General features: G+C 34.6%; 1 protein-coding gene across 1 annotated transcript in view; it reads left to right on the top strand.

Annotated features, from left to right (window-relative positions):
* The window catches only part of EPHA6 (EPH receptor A6), an 839,959-nt gene that overhangs the window by 341,107 nt on the left and 480,009 nt on the right, over positions 1 to 18,843 (top strand). Inside the window, exon 4 of the mRNA XM_063078754.1 lies at positions 10,675 to 10,830. Within this exon, the coding sequence (XP_062934824.1) occupies positions 10,675 to 10,830 (156 nt within the window). The remainder of the gene's footprint in view (positions 1 to 10,674; positions 10,831 to 18,843) is intronic.

Here is an 18,843-nt window from a genome sequence, read left to right as displayed (position 1 = left end):
TTATTTTTCTTTGCAGCTAATTGTTAGAATAACCAAAAAAAGTATTCTTACATAGAAAAGCTCTCTTCTGATCACTAAAAAATGTTGATATAAACCTTTTGATCTCTATCTTATCTTAACTTCCAGAATAAAAATGCTTAACTTATTCTCACACTAGAAACACCTGTAGAATTTTAACATTGCTTGTCACCAGCCTCAGACAACTGAAGTATTTCTGACTTTATTTTCCAAATAATGCCCTGTTCCTGACACTTGTCCATCTCTTGAATGAATGTGCTTTGTTCAAATCATCTTTAACATTCAAATTTATGAATTTATGAATAAGAAAGGATGGTGGAAGATAAAACTAATATATCCACTTTACACTTGTTAATGGCAACTTACCTGAGTTTGGTAAGGAGATACCAAACTCCTTAAAACCTCACTGCTAGTCTGAGACGTGGGTACCAGTCTTTTGATTCAGTTCTTAAGTCATTGGTTAAATAGAATCAGATCCACATATGTGCAGTTTGAGGGTAAGTCCAGAAGTTTATTACCAAGTTTAGGGGATTGCTTTCCCAAGCTCCTTCTCTCCATTTTCTCTCCAGCTTTCTGATTTCCTGTGGTTCCTCTTAAAGATCCCTTGATTAGAAGGCTGGGACTTTACTTACTGCACTCTGCTGTGCACTTCTGCAACTAGATCCTCATCCAGGACCAAGTGAGAGGAGGACAAAGAGAAAAAGAAATGCAATGGAGTTGACCCAACCCTCTCAGAACTACAGCTTTAGTGAAAAGACAGGGGGGTTTCTTCCTTAAGAATTTTGGCTCCTGTGGATCCCATCACTGGCCACCACCACCATGTCATTGCTTGAGGGCTGGGCAGGAGCTAATGAAAAGCAAAAGAAAAAAGGGGAGGGGGGCAGAATTCCACATTCTCTCCAACCTTAAGAGTTCTGTTTCCCACTTCTACAGCCAAAATGAGCAGGCTTGTCCTGGAGCTCTGTCTGTGACCTCATGCCTACTTCCAGATTTCCGGTCCATTTGGCGGGGGCAGGGGACGAGGGATGGGAAGAAGCAGGAGACGAATGGTAAACTCATCACCAGCTCAGTGGTACTTAAAATTTGGTCCTCTCCAATCTGCCTCCTTCTACTTACCTTTCAGAATCGTCTTATGGCTGCTTAGTGTATTCTGCTCAGATTTTATAGCTAAGTGGAAGAAAGGACGCAGTGTGTTTACTCCATCTTTTCCAGCACCAGAGCTCTTCCTCTGATTCTTTAGGATGAAAGTCACATAACCTGCAGTATATTTCTGCAGATCTGATGGCTTTTCTAGTTGCTTGTTCAAGAGGAAGTTCACTTTAAACATTTCTTTGGTGGCAATAAGAAATTGGAATTAGTAACAGGAGACTTTTAAATACACTATCACATGTGGTCTTTAAAGAAGCTACCACGACACCCCTCCTCACAAGGAATATTGTGAAATACAGTACACAAGCTTATTATTCATAGACTTGTTTTAGTGACATTGAGATTTTTCCTTTTATTGCTATTAGTTGGTTCTTCTGAAGAAAAAAATTTTGTGCTTATTTACCTCTAAAATTTAAGGTTATTTTTCTTTTTATTCCTAAATTCCTTAATCTCCTCTGCTTTCTCTACCTACATTACAACAAAATTTAACTTTCATAATTGCACAATAGCATCTAGAAAAACAGTAATGATACTGCCTCTGCCAATTTCTTAAATTTTCTTCATAAATTCTAATATTTTGAGAAATTATGCAGATCACATATTTTACTGATAAGCATTTCAAGTTTATCTAAACTTACAGACTATTCTACACTGGTGAGGGAAAAGCAGTCAATTATATTAATATCAGTTCCTGTCACATAAGACGCAATTCAATATTTTATCAAATGGTGAGAACTGCACAGCATGATATGCCAACTAGGATTTCTCATGGTCTTTGTCTTCCAGTTCTCTGATAACAAGGATAAGCCAAAAAAATATTGCTAGCAATATATAGCCTAACCATTCAATTTTTAAAAGTAAAGTACGTGTAGAACAGGTTATACATTTTTTGATTTTTGTTTGAGCAGAAATAATGTGTGTGTGTGTGGGTGTGGGTGTGTGGGTGTGTGGCTGAAAACACTCTTCAACTGTACTTCAATCAATGCTTCAATATTCTGACTTCTGTTTTCTGGGGACAATGTAATTTCAAACATGTATAAGGGAAACTGTATTGTAAGATATGCACTCTATTAGTGTTAGTGGTATTTCAATCTCTGTACTCACATTGAGTGTGACTTTTTAAAATTAAAACATAATTGATTGTGCATATCTACGAATACAGCATTGAATATCAATAACCATGTGCAATATATGATGCTCAAATCAGGATAATTAATATATTCAACATTACACAATATAATCATTTTTTGTGGCCCTTTACCAATTTCCTGCTAACCCCTCAACACCTTCCCCCTTTCCCACCACTGCTGGCCTTAATTCTATTCTCTCCTTTTAAAAGTTCGATGAATTATTGTGATTGTTTTATTTTCCAGTCTTTCTTTCTTTTGTTCGTTCTTTCATTCTTTCATTCTTTATTTTTTAACTCCCACTTATGAGTGAAGTCATAGTATTTTTCTTTCTGTACCTAGCTTATTTCATTTAATATCATTTTATCTAAATTCACCCATGTTGCTGCAAATGGCAGGGTTTCATTTTTTTTAATGGCAAAGTAGTATTCTGTTACATATATATATACCACATTGTCCTTATCCAGTCATCCTCTGATGGGCATTTAGGTTGGTTCCAACTCTTGGCTGTTGTAAATAGAGCTGTGATAAACATGGGAATGCAAGTATCCCTTCAAGAGGATGATTTCCATTCCTTTGGATATATACCGAGCACTGACTGGGATTGCTGGATCTTATGGCAGTTCTGTCTGTAAATGTTTGGGTTATGTCCTTACTACTTTCCATAATGGCTGTACTAATTTACAGTCCCACCAACAGCATAGGAGGGTTCTCCCTTCTCTGCATCCTCACCAGCATTTGTTATTCTCTGTCTTTTTGATAATGGCCAATCTAAATCAGGTGAGATAATATCTCAATCTGGTTTTGACTTAAATTTCTCTGATGCTTAATGACATTGAACATTTTTTAATGTGTCTGTTGGCCATTTGTATATCTTCCTTTGAGAAATGCCTATTTAACTCCTTTGCCCATTGTTTAATCAGGTTACTTGATTTTTTACTATTGTTTGAGTTCCTTGTATACTCTGGATATTAATCCTCTGTTGGGTGCACAGTTTGCACATATTTTCCCCTGTTCTATAGGTTGTATTTTCACTCTGTTAATTGTTTCTTTTGCTGTGCAGAAGCTTTACCTTTTGATTTAATTTCATTTGTTTATTTTTTTTCATTTGTTGCCTGTGCTTTGGGGGTCTTATTCATAAAGTCTTTTCCCAGTCCTACTTCCTGAAGTATTGCCTGTAAGTTTTCTTTTAAGAGTTTAATAATTTCAGGTCTTATATTTAAGTCGTTAATCCATCTTGATTTGATTATGGTATATGGCGAGAGGTACAGTTCTACTTTTCTACATATGGATATCTAATTTTCCCAGCACCATTTATTGAAGGGGCAGTCTTTTCCCCAATGTATGTTCTTGTTGCCTTTGTCAAAGATCAGATGGCTGTAAGTATGGGAGTTGATTTCTGAGTTCTCTATTCTGTTTCACTGATCTGAATGTCTGTTTGTATACCTATGCCATGTTGTTTTGGTTCTATCGCTTTGTAGTATAATTTGAAATCAGGAAGTGCTATACCTCTGGCTTTATTTTTTTGTTAGGATTTTTTTCTTCTGTTTCTGTAAAGCATGTTATTGGACAGTGTGCCTTTTATATGTGCTTTTCTCTAAAAATTTATTTTAACATTTATAATATGTATCACATCTTTTATTGTTATTTTAAGCAATCACTTAAAGTTCCTCAAATTATAAACATTTTTAAATAGAAATCTATATGTCTTAACTTAGACTGTCTATGATATCATTTTGTAAGAATATTTATGTGTTACACTTTATAGATCCACCATTCCTAAATTACATTACATTTATACTTCTAGCATTCTTGCTACTTTTATCAGTAGGTGCATGACAACAGAAAATCAAGAAATCATTTCACAAATATTTAACAAATAACGATTTGTTTGTAATTGATTATTCTCAACTGAATATACTCCCTCCAATTATATGATCAGAAGTTTAGTAAGGTGTATGCTTTTTGTTAAACATAGTTGAATGAACATATCAGTTTATCTCCATTCCCTTCAGATAGGTCATGAATAAGAGTAAGGGTATGTTGAAGGTTTACTCTAACAAGGATAAAGCAACGGATAAAGGAAAAAGAAAATATATCAGGTAGGAAAAGTCAACATGTCAACAAAATTTCCAAAAGTGAAAATGAACTTGAAGAATGATAATTCACTTCACAATGAAATTTCTCCCTCCTGCAGAGGGAGAAGCCACTTTCACCTTTTACTTTTCTTTTGGGTGTATACTGAAAAGTATAATTGTTATGTCAGGTGGTATGCCTGTGATCATCTATAGTAGATACTGAAAAACAGTTCTCCAAAGTGGTAGTACCAATTTAAACTTTGCTAGCAGTATATGAGTGTCCGTATTGCTCCATATCCTCAGCCACACTTGTCATTGTGTATTTCTTTCATCTTAGTCATTCAGGTAAACAGTAGCAGTATTGAATCATACTTTGAAATAAGTTTTTAAAGTATGTCTTTGAGAAACTAGTTATAGTAGTTAGAAGGACATTTTGGAAGGGAATGAAATATGAAGGCAGAAAATTATGAAGAATTTAGTGTGACTCAAGCAATCTGATTTTTACTGTGGCCAAGATAGAGTAACATCTACTGCCTGAAATAAGCCAAGAAAACCCACACAAAATAAATGAAAAGTCCTTTTTAAGATATGAGACTTCAGGTAACTGAGAGATGGTAAATAAAAGAGGAGAGCCCTACAATTGTCTCAGTTTACTGTGTTGAGAGAATTTCCAGGCCATGGAACAGGGAGGAAGGACTCTCATAAAACCTGGTAGACTTCCTCTATGGATTGGGGAATGAGAAAGATTTGAGAGTTCAGGGACACAAAAGCAGTTAGATTTCACAAGACAGTGTGAAAGAGAAGACTGCTACTCTGAAAGAGTACCTTAGAGAGCTGCAGAATAAGTAAATAAGGTAACAAAGGACATAAAAGGGATAATAAAATTATTCGAGTCTTCTCAAAGAATGCAAAAAAGGGGAAATGGAACAAAGAATAGATAGCACAAGTGCAAAGCAAAGAGCAAGGTAAACTTAAACCTAATCATATCAGTAATCACATTAAATGTAAATAATCTAAACACCCAATTAAAAGGCAGAGATTGTCAAATTGGATTTTAAAACATCAACAACAGGACCCATATATGTGCTGCCCACAGGAAACATACTTTAAATATAAAAATGCAAATAGGTGAAAATAAAGGGGTATAAGGAAACTTTGAGGGTTGAGTATATTCACTATCTTGATTGTGGTGAAGTTTTCACAGTTGTATAAATAAATCAAAATTTGTCAAATTGTACACTTTATGTGCAGTTTTTATTATGTCTCAATAAAGCTGTTAGAAAATAGTATGGTGTATATGGAGAGTGGCAAAAAGTCTAAAATTTCTGTAGCAGTGGAAGGTGAATTTTGGAAAACAGGTGTGAGGCCAACTGTGAATGAATTTAAATGCTAATCTGAGTTTGAATGTTATTCTAGAAACCAGGTGTTGGTATACATTTTTTCTGTAAGGAGCCAGATGGTATATACTTCAGGCTCTGCAATTCAGAGGTCAAAAATCTAGGATATCATGCACTTATGTAATCATTTAAAAGTGTAAAAGCCATTCTTAGCTCATAGTCTATACAAAACCAGGCAGTGAATCAAATTTGGCCAAAGGACAATGGTGTGGTATCTCCTCCCATAGACAATAGAGAGTAGCATGGCTATTTCTGTTATTTAGAAATGTCACTTGAAGCAACTGAGTAGATTTGAGCAGGGAGAAAGCAGAGGGTGGCAGACCTGAGGTGAATGCAGTAGTCAAAGGATGTAAATTTAAGTAATAAATCTATATTATTATGGAGGAAGCTATAAAGTAATATCACTGTGGGCAATGAGGATTTCAGCTGAAGGTCTATATCTGAATAGCTTTTTCTAAAGAAAAAATAGAACTACTACATTAGGTTATCTTTAACTTCCCAACAGTATTCTGTACAGTATTGACATATGTTGGAAAACATTATCATTGTTGGTTTGTTTTTGGAAGCAAGAAGTGTACACACCCTATAAACAGGGAAATAAGAAAGTGGTAGAGAAAGAAGAAATATTTAAGAAAGAAATTTAAAAGTACTGAAGACATATGTACTGACAGTCCATTTATAGCAGGAATATGAACAAAACCTAAAACCACTAACTGAATAGTTATTTCATTTACAGAGTTCTACTTTGTCGTATTTGGCATTAGTGTTCATCTTTTATTCATTCACTCATTCAATTTTTCAAGCATTTATAAAAACTAAATATATATTTGAAATATGCTAAGCATGGTGGATACCAGTATGATAATGCCCATCTCTGGCTTGTGGCAGTTACAGGAAGCTGAAGTAACAGATATGATAAAGCTAAAAGAGAGGTATATGCTGGATACTGTTAACGTGTGCAACATAGCAAGAATGTGAGTGCCTGGAACAGTGGATTTCTAACAATAGAACCCTTTATTTTGAAATGAAATATTATACTAAATCCTACTATAAAGAGTATTATTTTAATAATCCAAATATATTTTACGAGTTATTATTTTATTTTATAAGAATTTCAAAGGCAATTTTGATGTACAAAAATATTTGAAATCAGGGATAGGGTTGAAAGTTGCTGCCAAATTATTCAAATTATACACATATTTTTTGTAGTAAGCAGAAAATCCAAATTCACATAGATAATAATTTCAAATGGAAAGGTTTTTTTAATAGCTAGCTCACCTTGCGATATTAGAAAAATCATTTTTCAGACAGTTAAATCACTTTCAAGATCTTTACTATCTGCTTTCATTCTTTACCTATAGTATATGTAGTAACAACAAATAAACAAAAGAAAAACTAAATTTATGGAAAGGTGAATTATGATCAGAACATGCATCAAGCAGACATGCATGATTCTCGGCAGGAATTTAATTAGCAGAGTACCCACATGCTGCTCTGTTCTATTAAACAAGTATGTACTGAGCACTTACTTTATGATAAGCAGTAAGCATTGTGCAAACCTGCCCTTGCAGAGCTTTCAGCCATTAAACAATTAATTGCCAAAAGGTAACTAATATGGAAAAGTCACAGGTGCTTTGAGAAAACTAAATATGGACTAGGAAGTCAGGAATGGTTCTTCAAAAGAACTGAGACCTGAAAGATGAGTGGGTCATGGAGTCATGGGGGGGTCATGGGGAGTTAGTAAGATAAGTGGGTTATGGGTTGGGTATAGAGAAAAGAGATTTGCAAAAGAGGAAAAGGCTCAAAGCAGGAGAAAGAGCATGGTAAATTCACAGAAATTAAAGGAGTCCCTCAGCAATTCATTTATTCATTCACCAAATGCAGGTGATCTCCGATTTACAATGGTTCAACTTAAGATATTTTGACTTTATGATAGTGGAAAATCTATAGGCATTCAGTAGAAACCATACTTTGAGTACTCATACAACCATTGTATTTCACTCTCAGTACAGTATTCAATAAATTATATGAGATATTCAACTCTTTGTTACAAAACACTTTTTTCGTTAGATGATTTTGCTCAACTGTAGGCTAATGTAGGTGTTCTGAGCATGTTTACAGTAGGCTAGGCTAAGCTATGATGCTTGGTAGGTTAGGTGTATTCAATGCATTTTTGACTTAAAATATTTTGAGTTTGTGATGGGTTTATCAGGATATATCCAATCATAAGTCAAGGAGCATCTGTACTCATTGAGAGCCTAATAATGTCTATCACTGTTCTAAGCCCTGGAGATGCACTTTAGTAAACAAAACAGACAAAAGTCTCGGCCTTATTAGAGCAAACATTCCAGTGGCAAATGGTTTAAAAAATACATCATGTGTCAGATGTTGTGAAATTCTTTGGAAACAAGGAAAAGGAGGGAATTATAATATGGAGTATTTCGGTAAAGTGGAGTAGGAGTTGCATTTTTAAAAAGGGAATTAGGGAAGATTTGATTGATACAGTGACATTTGAACAAAGACCTGATTTAAGGGAGGAAACAAATCATATAGATAGCTGGGTAAGAGCAAGTGGTATAAAGGTGCTGTGGCAGGAACAAGCTTTGGGTATCCAAGATTCCAAAGGAGGCCACTGTGGCTGGAGTGGAAAAAGATGTAGGAGACAAAAAGCAGGGTCACGGCAAGTGAATGAGAAGCAAAATCACGCAGTGCCTCATAGGCAATTATCAGGGAATGGCTTTTACTCTAGGAGAAATGGAAAGCTATTGGAGATCATTGGCTGCTGGTTGAGAACAGACTGTGGAAAAACAAAGCCTTAACCAACGGAATGGGAGAGGGGAGTAGTTTCATCTGATGTGCTTGGAAAGGTAGGCAGGACCAAGTCATGGGTGACCTTGTAATCCAAGGTAAATATTTTAAACTTAAACATAATGATTGTGAGAAGTCATTAAAATTTTTAGAACAGAAGAATGTAGTGAATAGATTTCTGTATTCAAAACTGCCTATCCAATATGGTAGCCACTAGCCACATGAGGTTATTGGGCACTTAAAATGTGGCTAGTTTGAACTGAGATGTGCTGTAAGTGTAAAATACATATAGGATTTCAAATATGTAGTTCAAAAAATATTTCAAAGAACGGACAGTCTTTTAATGCTTGATTATATGTTAAAATAATATCTTGGATATATTGGGTTAAATAAAATAAATTAAACTATAATTTTATTTGTTTCTTTTTAGTTTTTTAATGTGGCTGTGACAAAATTTCAAATTATGTATATGTGTTTCACTTTATATCACTGTTGGACAGAGCAGGTTTAGAAGATCACTCTGTCTGCAGAATGGGTTAAAGTGGGCAAGAATGGTTGCCAAGAGACCAGTTAGCAGGCTGTTCTCAAGAACTGTGCGGATATCACTAAACTAAGTACCGTAAGAGATTTTCTAAGCAGTCTAAGAAGATTCTAAAAGGAAGTGGCAAATTAGCTGAAAACACTTCAGATAAGAAATTGTTTAAATTATTGTTTTATTTACCAAAGAAAATAAATAAAAGGTAGCAATGTTCTGCTGCACAAAATTAAATTATAAGTAGACCACTTTGTATTCTAAACAATGTTTATGGCTAAAATTTGAATGCCTGATCAAAGCAATAAAACAAAATGTTTATAGCTTTTGTCTATGTCTTTAGGTTTTATATCCATATATGTAACAAACAACTTTTAGTGCGATCCTATACCATATACATTCTACTTAATTTTAAATGGTCTTATTCCTAAAAGTGATCTTAAAGTTCTTTAAAATAATATTTAAATCATATTTAAAGAAACATTGGAATTCTTATAATGAAAGTTCCCCATTTAGATTAGCATGTTTCTATAAATTGACTGGTTTATTAAATTTTGAAGTATTGTAATATATTAAAGATATTATTTAGATTTCTATACAGGTTCAGCTTTTTAAATTATGCGAAAAATTACTACAAACTTACTTTTTAGGATATATTCAGTTATTTCAAACTGTGTAATTAAGTAGAAAACAATTAGTTTACTGACAACAAAATAGTTGAATTTATTGAACATCTTCTGTCTTGTACCTACTATGTCATAAAATCAAATTTAGTAATTAAATACTTTTTAAAGAATATTTTAATTATGAAAGTGTCAGTGGGGTTAATTATATATTACTTATATACTCTGAATTTCAACAGATTCAGAGAAATGCCTTGATGATAAACTCTTTTTATTGATTAAACATATAGTTTTACTTGATCAGCAAGTTAGGGAAGAGACTGTTGTTGATATTCATGTGCCACCACTCCCTGTTGGTATTGATATTGAATAACTCACCTCTTAATTGTAAGTTTACTGTGCAGAATTGATAATTTTGCTTCTCTTGGATTACTAGATCATTTATAAAAATATTGTTATAAAAATAAATGTAAACTGTTAAAAATAATACAGATATAGAGCACACAAAGAAAGGTGAGGACATACCAGAACCAAACTGGAATCTTCTCCTTTAGTACTTGGAAGGACTGAGGGAGAAATGGAATGTAAATATATCCTGAAACACTGTGGTTCCATGTTATTTAATTCTGTTTCCCAGAACAACACAAAATTATCTCCCTTATTGCCAATTGTGAGCATCCCCACATTTAGTTAAGCACTGATTTTCTGTGTGTGTGTGTGTGTGTGTGTGTGTGTGTTGTGCCTGAGGTATGCTTTTAAAAATTCGCAACTTCAACAGAAATATGATGTCATAATTGTGTTACTAACTTTCACTAACTATTTCACTGATTTTTCTGTGTATGTGTAATAAAACTCTGATATCCAAAGTGTGTATAAATTAAAATATATTGTACATGTACAAATAAAAGAACTTAAATTATTCTTTTCTTTCTGTTTTTACAGCTTGCAGACCAGGGTTCTATAAAGCATTTGCCGGGAATACAAAGTGTTCGAAGTGCCCTCCACATAGTGTAACATACATGGAAGCAACTTCTGTCTGTCAGTGTGAAAAGGGTTACTTCCGAGCTGAAAAAGACCCACCTTCTATGGCATGTACCAGTAAGTCTATACATTTTGGACTTGGAAATCCTATTTCCAACCCTTTTGGTCTCTTTATTCTAAATTTAAAAAATAAGGAAATGTGCAAAATTCTGTTTTATTAATGCCGTTGTCCTTGATAACATTCAGGAAAAAAGCTTCTCTCTTCTCAGCATAGTTTCTTTTCAACTGTTTGTAAAGAATCTCTTTACTCCTCAAAATCTATATTGATTTTTGATGTCCAAATACCAGAACTGGTTTGAGGCCCTGCAAATTTTCCCTAACCATAATCCGTCCTTAGGAATTTAAAGCAGTTTAAGGCTACATGAACAGAATTTCCCTTCTCTCCTTCAACCCTTGAACATTGTAAGGCACATCAATTTAGGACATAAAGTTTAATGGGGGTTGGGGAAGGGAGAGATTACAGAGGAAACTTTAGTCGTTGTGTGACTGTTATACAGAAAAGTTAGTGTCCTTGACATTTGTTTTAAAAGAAGGTGTTTTTGTTTGTCTAGATTTCACTTTTCATTTTGTCTCCAATTTTTTGGTTAGAACTAATAGAATACTAAATCTAAATGTGAAGGTCATTTTAATACATGCACCAAAAATTTTAAGTTATTTGTATTTTTTCTATTATTAAAATATTGTCAAATATCTGTATCTTTAAAAAACAAAAGTGAATATAGTAATGCATTGCTAAGCTATGCAAAAGTAAAATGTCACCCCTTAGATATAGTCAAATATGTGAAGAAGATAGTACAGTGAAAATCTGCCCTTCTTGATGATGAATTGGTGCCAAAATGTTATTTCTTTTATGTAATTCCATAGAAGCAAAAATAGATTCAGAATAATGTAATGTCACATATTCCTTTGAGACAATGATTATGTCCCATTTTAAAAACTTAACAGATGCAGTTCATAGATTTGTCTGCATTACTGTACACTTTATTAAAAATATTTTAGAGGATATATTTAATAAAATGTAACATTCATTAGCAGATGTAATTTTTGCTTTCTGATTGTAAATGCTGAGTGACTACTTTCTTCAGAAAATTATAGCCTGGGAAATTACTACTTAGGTGATTTTTTTTTTGCTGAGAACATATTTTAAGTTTTTAAATAGGAAACGGAAAATTCTGAATATATTTTCTCATTTAATTATGGATATAGTGTTTAACAGGAAAACCTTGCTGTTACTAGCCATATGTAATTCTTCTTGTATGGTTTCTGTTAAAAGAAAAACTTAAGGCAGATTAAATTTAATAGAGTTTAATTGAGAAAAGAAAAAAAATACACAAATTCGGCAGCCCCTAGAATCAGAACAGATTCAGAGGGATCATGCTGCTGCCTCAGGGCAGTTAACATTTATAGACAAAGAGAAATGACATGCAGAAAACAGAAGTGGGGTTCAGAAACAGCTGGATTGGCTATAGTTTGGCATTGGCCTTATTTGAATGCAGTTTGGACAGTTGGATGCCAGTGAGTGGTTGAAGTATGGCTGCTGTGATTGGCTGAGAATCAGCTATTATTACAAAAGCACACTTCTAAGTTAGGTTTTCAATTTGTTTGTATGAGAAATGCCTTCACCCATCCAAGGCCAAAGGATGGACACAGAGACACGAGGTACAGCGAAACAAGACTTTAATTACGGCCTTGCAAGATTCAGGTGTCTGAAGGGCAGGCACACGGAAAAGGGCTGTAGCAAGCAATTTATTCCCTAGTGCGCAAGTCCCTGCCCCCACTTCCTCATTGACTGAGAGTACTATGAGGTTCACAATCTTCCCAGATGACGTCTAAGATTACCCCAATTTACTACCCCCTTGTAAAAAGTTTCTTTGTCTGAGGACTCAGGACAAGCCTGTAATAAAGGCCTGCTGTGAAAGGAGAAACACTAGGGAATAAAGAGAACAGTAAAGGGCTAGTAACTCATTACCATCTCAAGGAGAACTTTATCTATTCAGCAACCCCCTAAGAATGGGCTGGACCAGTTCAGACAACTTTTGGGCTAGGCCTGAATTATTTATGAAAATGAATCTCTTAGATTATTTTCTTACAGTTTGCCTTCTAAAATCAGGTTGTGCTTTGTAGGTAAGAATCAAATCTGCAAGTACAGAGGCTTTCTCAGGCCATATAGTAATCTGGTTTAACAATTCCTGTATATCATTATATTATATTGTGCACAACACCCAACAGCTTAAATAAATGGTGATGTTTCAAATGACTGCAGTCCTGCCAGGCAAGGGTCCCTCAAAGCCCATACAGGAAACTGAACAAAGCTTCCTAGGTAAATCATACAGGAGAATCTTCTCTTTTTATTTTCTTAGTAAGCCACAAATACACAATTGATAAATTGAAGGAATAAATTGGTTCCCAACAATATAACCCTTCAGTGAAGTAGTAGAGTAGGTAGTTGAGAAAGCTTAGAAGTTCTTTGGAGTGAGAGACTAGTTAAGGAAGTAAATATGGTATGCAACAAGGTCTTGACCCTGGTAAGTTAGTCAGTCATTGTTGAATCAAATGTATGTATTTATCAACTTATCAGTTTATGTTACTTAAATTTTCTCTCTCTTTTTATTTCCTTTTTCTAATTCTTGGTATTATAAATTACATTTTAAAAATATTAGCCTGCCTTGGCTATACTAAGTATGAGCAAAGAAAGGTTTAGTTCTTTTGTTGGGCAGAGCTTCAGATAGGGAACAACACGCCGTTATTGCTGTAGGGGTGGAAAACTAGTTTTCTTTCTACACTTCATAGTTCTTACTTGGGACAAAGCCCTGTAACAAAAGACATATTGACAAGAGAGACACAAACAGAAGTTTATTGACGTGTATTCCTCTTGTATACATGGGAGATACACAGGAAATGAGTAAATCTCAAAAAGTGGCTTTGAATTCAGGCTTAAATGCCATCTTCAACTAAAACAAGGAAAGAGGGTTTTGGGAGATAGGGAGGCCAGTAATGGGGAAGTGACCAGGAAAAGCACAGTAAACAAGGGTAGGGTTTGTTGTGCAGATTTAAGTAGGTGCCTTTTCCATGGACAAGAGTCTCTAGGGATTTAGTCATTCTTCTCTTCCTAAGAAAAGAGGGAGACACCTTTACAAGTGGAGATTTTCTTTATAGATGTAAATTTACCTACAAAATGATTACTCCTACTGTGTTTTCAGAGCTTCTCCTGTGTCTGCAGTTTGTCAAAATAATCAACTTAAAATAACCCTTATGCTCAAAAGGCATATTTCGGAGTGGTATGTTATGGGTCTCCTACACTCATATTTCAGAGTGGTATATTCCGGTTTCCTATAGTCATATTTTGGGGTGGCATATTTTGGCCTCTCACATTGACATCAGGGATCAAAAGAGAGAACCTCCAAAGAATGGTGAAATGTGTAGTTTCAGTCAGGTTTCCTTAGTTCAGCCATAGGATGCCCCCTCTCAAGACTTCTTTCTGCTTCTTCCTTGATGGCATATTTGCCTTGTTAGCAGAGACTCAGCATAGTGTACTAGTAAATACACCATTTTTTTAGAGCCAGATTATCTGAGAATGAAACCTAGTGCTTACTAGATATATAAGGTTGGCAAATTATTTAACCTCTCTAAACCTCAGTTACACCATTTGTAGTGATAACAATAATACATACCTCGTACTGTTGTCATAGTGACTAAATAAGTTTACATTTGAAAAGTGCTAAAAATAGTTCCTTACACATAGAGGTTCTGCATAAATGTTTTTTAAAGAAAGATGTTTTTTACAATTCATTTTGAAAGAGTTTCTGATAACCTATTATTCAGTGTTAAATACTTTATGTTAATACTATTATGCTAGGCTCCCAACTTCAATCATATTTATTTGTACAGACTGAAAAAAATAATGTACTGAATTTTTAAGATCTTTTCACAAAATGTATTCAGTCCGGCACCCCTAAGTCTATCTGATCTCAGTAAAGTTTTTTGCTTATACTCTGACAAGTACTGAGAGACCCTAGCAGTTATTACAATGTATGCCGAAAAAGCAAGTACCATAAATTCCAAAGCATCATGACTCCTAAAAACGAAAAGATTGGATTTTTGGTTGAGAAAATTAGGAAACTGATAAGCTAGGAGGTCACTGAACAATTAGAGTTAAGAGGGCCATGGGAAGTTCCAAAAGATATACAACTTTTCAGACCAATAATCCAACAATCAATCTTCCCTATTTTTTATTAACTTCAAACTATAGCAAAAATTTTTTTTTTTTTTAAAGATGACTGGTAAGGGGATCTTAACCCTTGGCTTGGTGTTGTCAGCACCACGCTCAGCCAGTGAGCGAACCGACCATCCCTATACGGGATCTGAACCCATGACCTTGGTGTTACCAGCACCAGACTCTCCTGAGTGAGCCACGGGCTGGCCCTCCAAATTTTAATAGATACAAACTCCCTTAACTTCTAGATCCTGTGTCTATGAATTTGCTTTTTTTTTTTTTTAATTCTATGTATTCTAATAGTGTTTATCCAGAATTTGGACCTGGTAAATAGTCAATCCCATTACTTTCTGGTATTTTTGTCAGTCTTAACATTTCAGATAATGCTTTCAGAGAGCCTTCTAGGGATTTACAAGGAAGCATGTTTTTTCTTAGTGTCAGAGACAGGGAGAGAAGAAACTAAGATTTTGAATGTATGATTTTTAAAAAAATGAAGGACTAAAATATTGGAAATGGCTAATGAAGACATTTGGCCAATAAATAGCCTACCAGGGAAAGATTTTATAGATAGCTAGAGTAGATGATCATATAAATGATATGATTTTAAGGACCCTACGAAGCCATGTTCCTTAATGTTCTCCTCAAAACAACAGCCCCAATTTTTTCTGGGATAACATAGTATGTAATTCCATTAAGAGTTTTACAATCTCTTTGGGTTTGTAGAGTTGGATGCCTTTTTAACTTCATAATCCTGAGACATACATATGATTTACTTTATTCACAAAGATTTTTAGGTATTTCAAATGGCTACAGTCTAAAAAAACAATATATGATATTTAAAGCTAATCCTTCCAATTCTGGGAGGGTGATCTGATCCTTCAAACTTCTGTGGGGCCTATTATTGTTTGTTTCTTCTGATTTTTTGTATCTACTAACTCTCTTCTTATATTCAAATTTCTATCATTAAAAAAAATGCTCCCAGTTCATTTTTTTTTTTTTTGGCCTCTAAGACAAATACCTTGGAAAAGCAGTTTTCATTGGCTATGGCTACTTTTTATTTTTACTTTGCTTTTTAATTTGTTGCACTCAGATTTTTGCTATTCATTCTACTGCACTTCGATGTTCCTTCTATCATTTAAAGTAAACTGTGTAAGAAAAATTTACCAATGATCTTTACTGCTGTTTTTGTATTAAAAACACTTTTTGTCTGTTATTCATCACAGTTAACTCTGTTGGTCACTCCTTTTCTTGAAACTGTTTGTTCCCTTTTAATTTTTTAAGACATGCAATCTTCACTTCACCCTAATTTTCTGATTGGTTGGTTTATCACCATTGGTGGTTTTTCTTCTTTTGCTCCCCTGTTAAATGTTAATTTTCATCATGTTTCTCTCTTTGCCTTCTTGTTCCATGTTCTCTTTCTCTCCCATAGTTTCAAATATCACCTGTAGATAGGTGACGCCCCTATTTTTATCCATGTCCTTTTCTTCCCTCCTGAGGTCCAAAGTCTTCTAGCCAACTGATGATGGAATCTGACAATCATTGTGTCCTACGGAAACCTTCCTACCTGTCTGACATTATATTATTCCATACTCCTTTTGATTAGGAAACTCCTAGATTCAAAAACACAGAGCTTGTTCTCATTCTTGGTACCAGCAGTTTCATCTACTTGGAATGCTCTCCCTTTAGTACTTCTTATGGCTGTTTTCTGATTGTCATTCAGAATCAAAAATATCTGTTCTTAGGACGGGCATTTTCTGACCTCCCATTCAAAAATAGAATTCTTCCCAATTACTAATTTTTATATTGTTGTGTTTCATTTTTTATGGATTATATCACTCTTTGAAAATAACTTGTTTATTCATAAACTTGTCTCCTTGTTTATTGTCATTCTACCCACACCACACTACGAGCACCTGGGATAGTGGACGTTCTTTCTAAATTGCATCCTCACCACTCGTAATAGTACTGGCATATGGTAGGCATGAATATTCGATGAATGAATAAACTAATAATTTGAAATTCAAACTACCAAAGCCAACTTTATTGCTTTCTGTCTCATCCTACTCATCCACCTTAGCTCTTATTTCCTTATCCCGATGAATCCTCATCTTACCCGTGCATCCAAGCCATACAGCTTGAAATCATAAGCCCTGCTACCAGTCTGGACATGTCCTGCCAGTTCTACTCTTTAGCATTTCTTCTGTCCATTTCTTCTTGTCAATTCCTGCCCGTGTCCTTTTAGTTAAGGCTCGCAACTTTCCTTTGGGCTAATTTAATAATCTCCTGGCAGGACTCCTTCCTTTAGTCTTCGATCCCTCCCAAATTGCTTTCAACCTATTAAAAAGTATTGTTTCTAAAAACAAAAACAAAATTAAAAACAACAACAATAAAAAATCTTGATCATATTCCCACTTCTGCTTAAAGCCTTTCAAAGCCCAGCCCTTATTTGCTAAAATTGTATGTCAGTCCATGGACATTCAAGATCCAGGCTTGCCTGTCTCTCACTCTCCAATTTTAACTATATTAAGACCTCTCAAACAGTACTAATGTCCAGTTATACCAGCCACATACTTGCAGGTTTGGGCCTTCTTATTTGTTTGTTTGTGTGTTTGTTTGTTAAGTTGTTTGTGTTCCTTTTGCATGAACTACAAAATCTGTCAATGAAATTAGAGATAAGAAATTTAAAATGAAATACTGAATGTTTTCTGTAATATATTAATCTATTTCATAAACTCTTAACTATATTTCTCAGGTGACTCATTAAATGTATGCTCTATGCTTTAAAGGATGAGCTGTGGAGACACTCTGCAGTGTCAGGTAGTGGTCAATTAGGGCTGCCTCTGAGAGCAGTTCAGAGAACAGGAGACCCTGCTGCCTGCCAAGAAGTCTGTTATCAAAATAACTGTCTAAGGCTTTTCCAGGCCAAAAGGGAAAAATACTCACTGAGGTTAGAGAAACAAAGTAGGAGAACAAAAGTTACTAAAAAGTACTTGTCAAGCAGAAAAGGTGGGCATGAGAGGACGGAGGAAAACGAAGTAAGGATCTAATAGGTGGCTGAGTGAGAGGTTAGCAAAAATATAATTCTATGGTCTTAGCACTGTTACTTTGATGTTTCTCATGTGTTTAAATCAATAGGGGGATTGTTTTTTAAAGCTACTGAACAGGTGCTGGGAGATTAACACTTTGAACATAAAAATGTAAATTATACCTGTGAGTATTTCTAATGCACACCATTAAAGATTTTGTTTTCTTTTGTTTTGATCCTCTAAACATGTAATCAAATGCTGTGAGTAAATATAGTTTCTTCAACTTCATTCTTAAAACACAGGGAAATATCATGTCTTTGTATTTGATACACAGTAGCAGTGATTGGGAAGAACACATAAAACTTGAATTTACTTTTGCTCTAAGGCTAACATTGTAAAGCATGGCTTCTTTATTGTTGGTATAATTAGCCACTAGAGAAAATCATTATTCTCTCACTCATACTTTGAGAAGAACAAATAGTGGTTGAGATGCAGCAGGAGAGATGTCCTTTCCTCTTTTCAGCTGCCTCAGTCAGGTCCCTGACCTCTGGGTATGTACAGGGTGCTCACGATCCAGGTACTCCTACTCTGCTTGTTATCTCTTCTTTTTTCCCCCATCTCTTTATTTTTTTTCTCTTTCTTAAGCTTAAGTTTTCAATGGAGAAACCCATTCTGACTTTTTGCTTTTCTATCTCAAAACTGAAATAGAAAAGTACAACTGATTGGTTAGGTAACTCAGTGTAAACACAGTATAACATCCACAATTTTGCAGAGGCCAGAAAAGGAAAAGCTGCAAATATAGATTTTATTAACTATAGCAGGTTGTGTTAT

Source organism: Cynocephalus volans, chromosome 1 (assembly GCF_027409185.1).
Source record: "Cynocephalus volans isolate mCynVol1 chromosome 1, mCynVol1.pri, whole genome shotgun sequence".
Classification (NCBI taxonomy): Eukaryota; Metazoa; Chordata; class Mammalia; order Dermoptera; family Cynocephalidae; genus Cynocephalus; species Cynocephalus volans.
The sequence above is the reverse complement of the archived record's forward strand: the minus strand, read 5'-3'. Positions and strand labels throughout refer to the sequence as shown.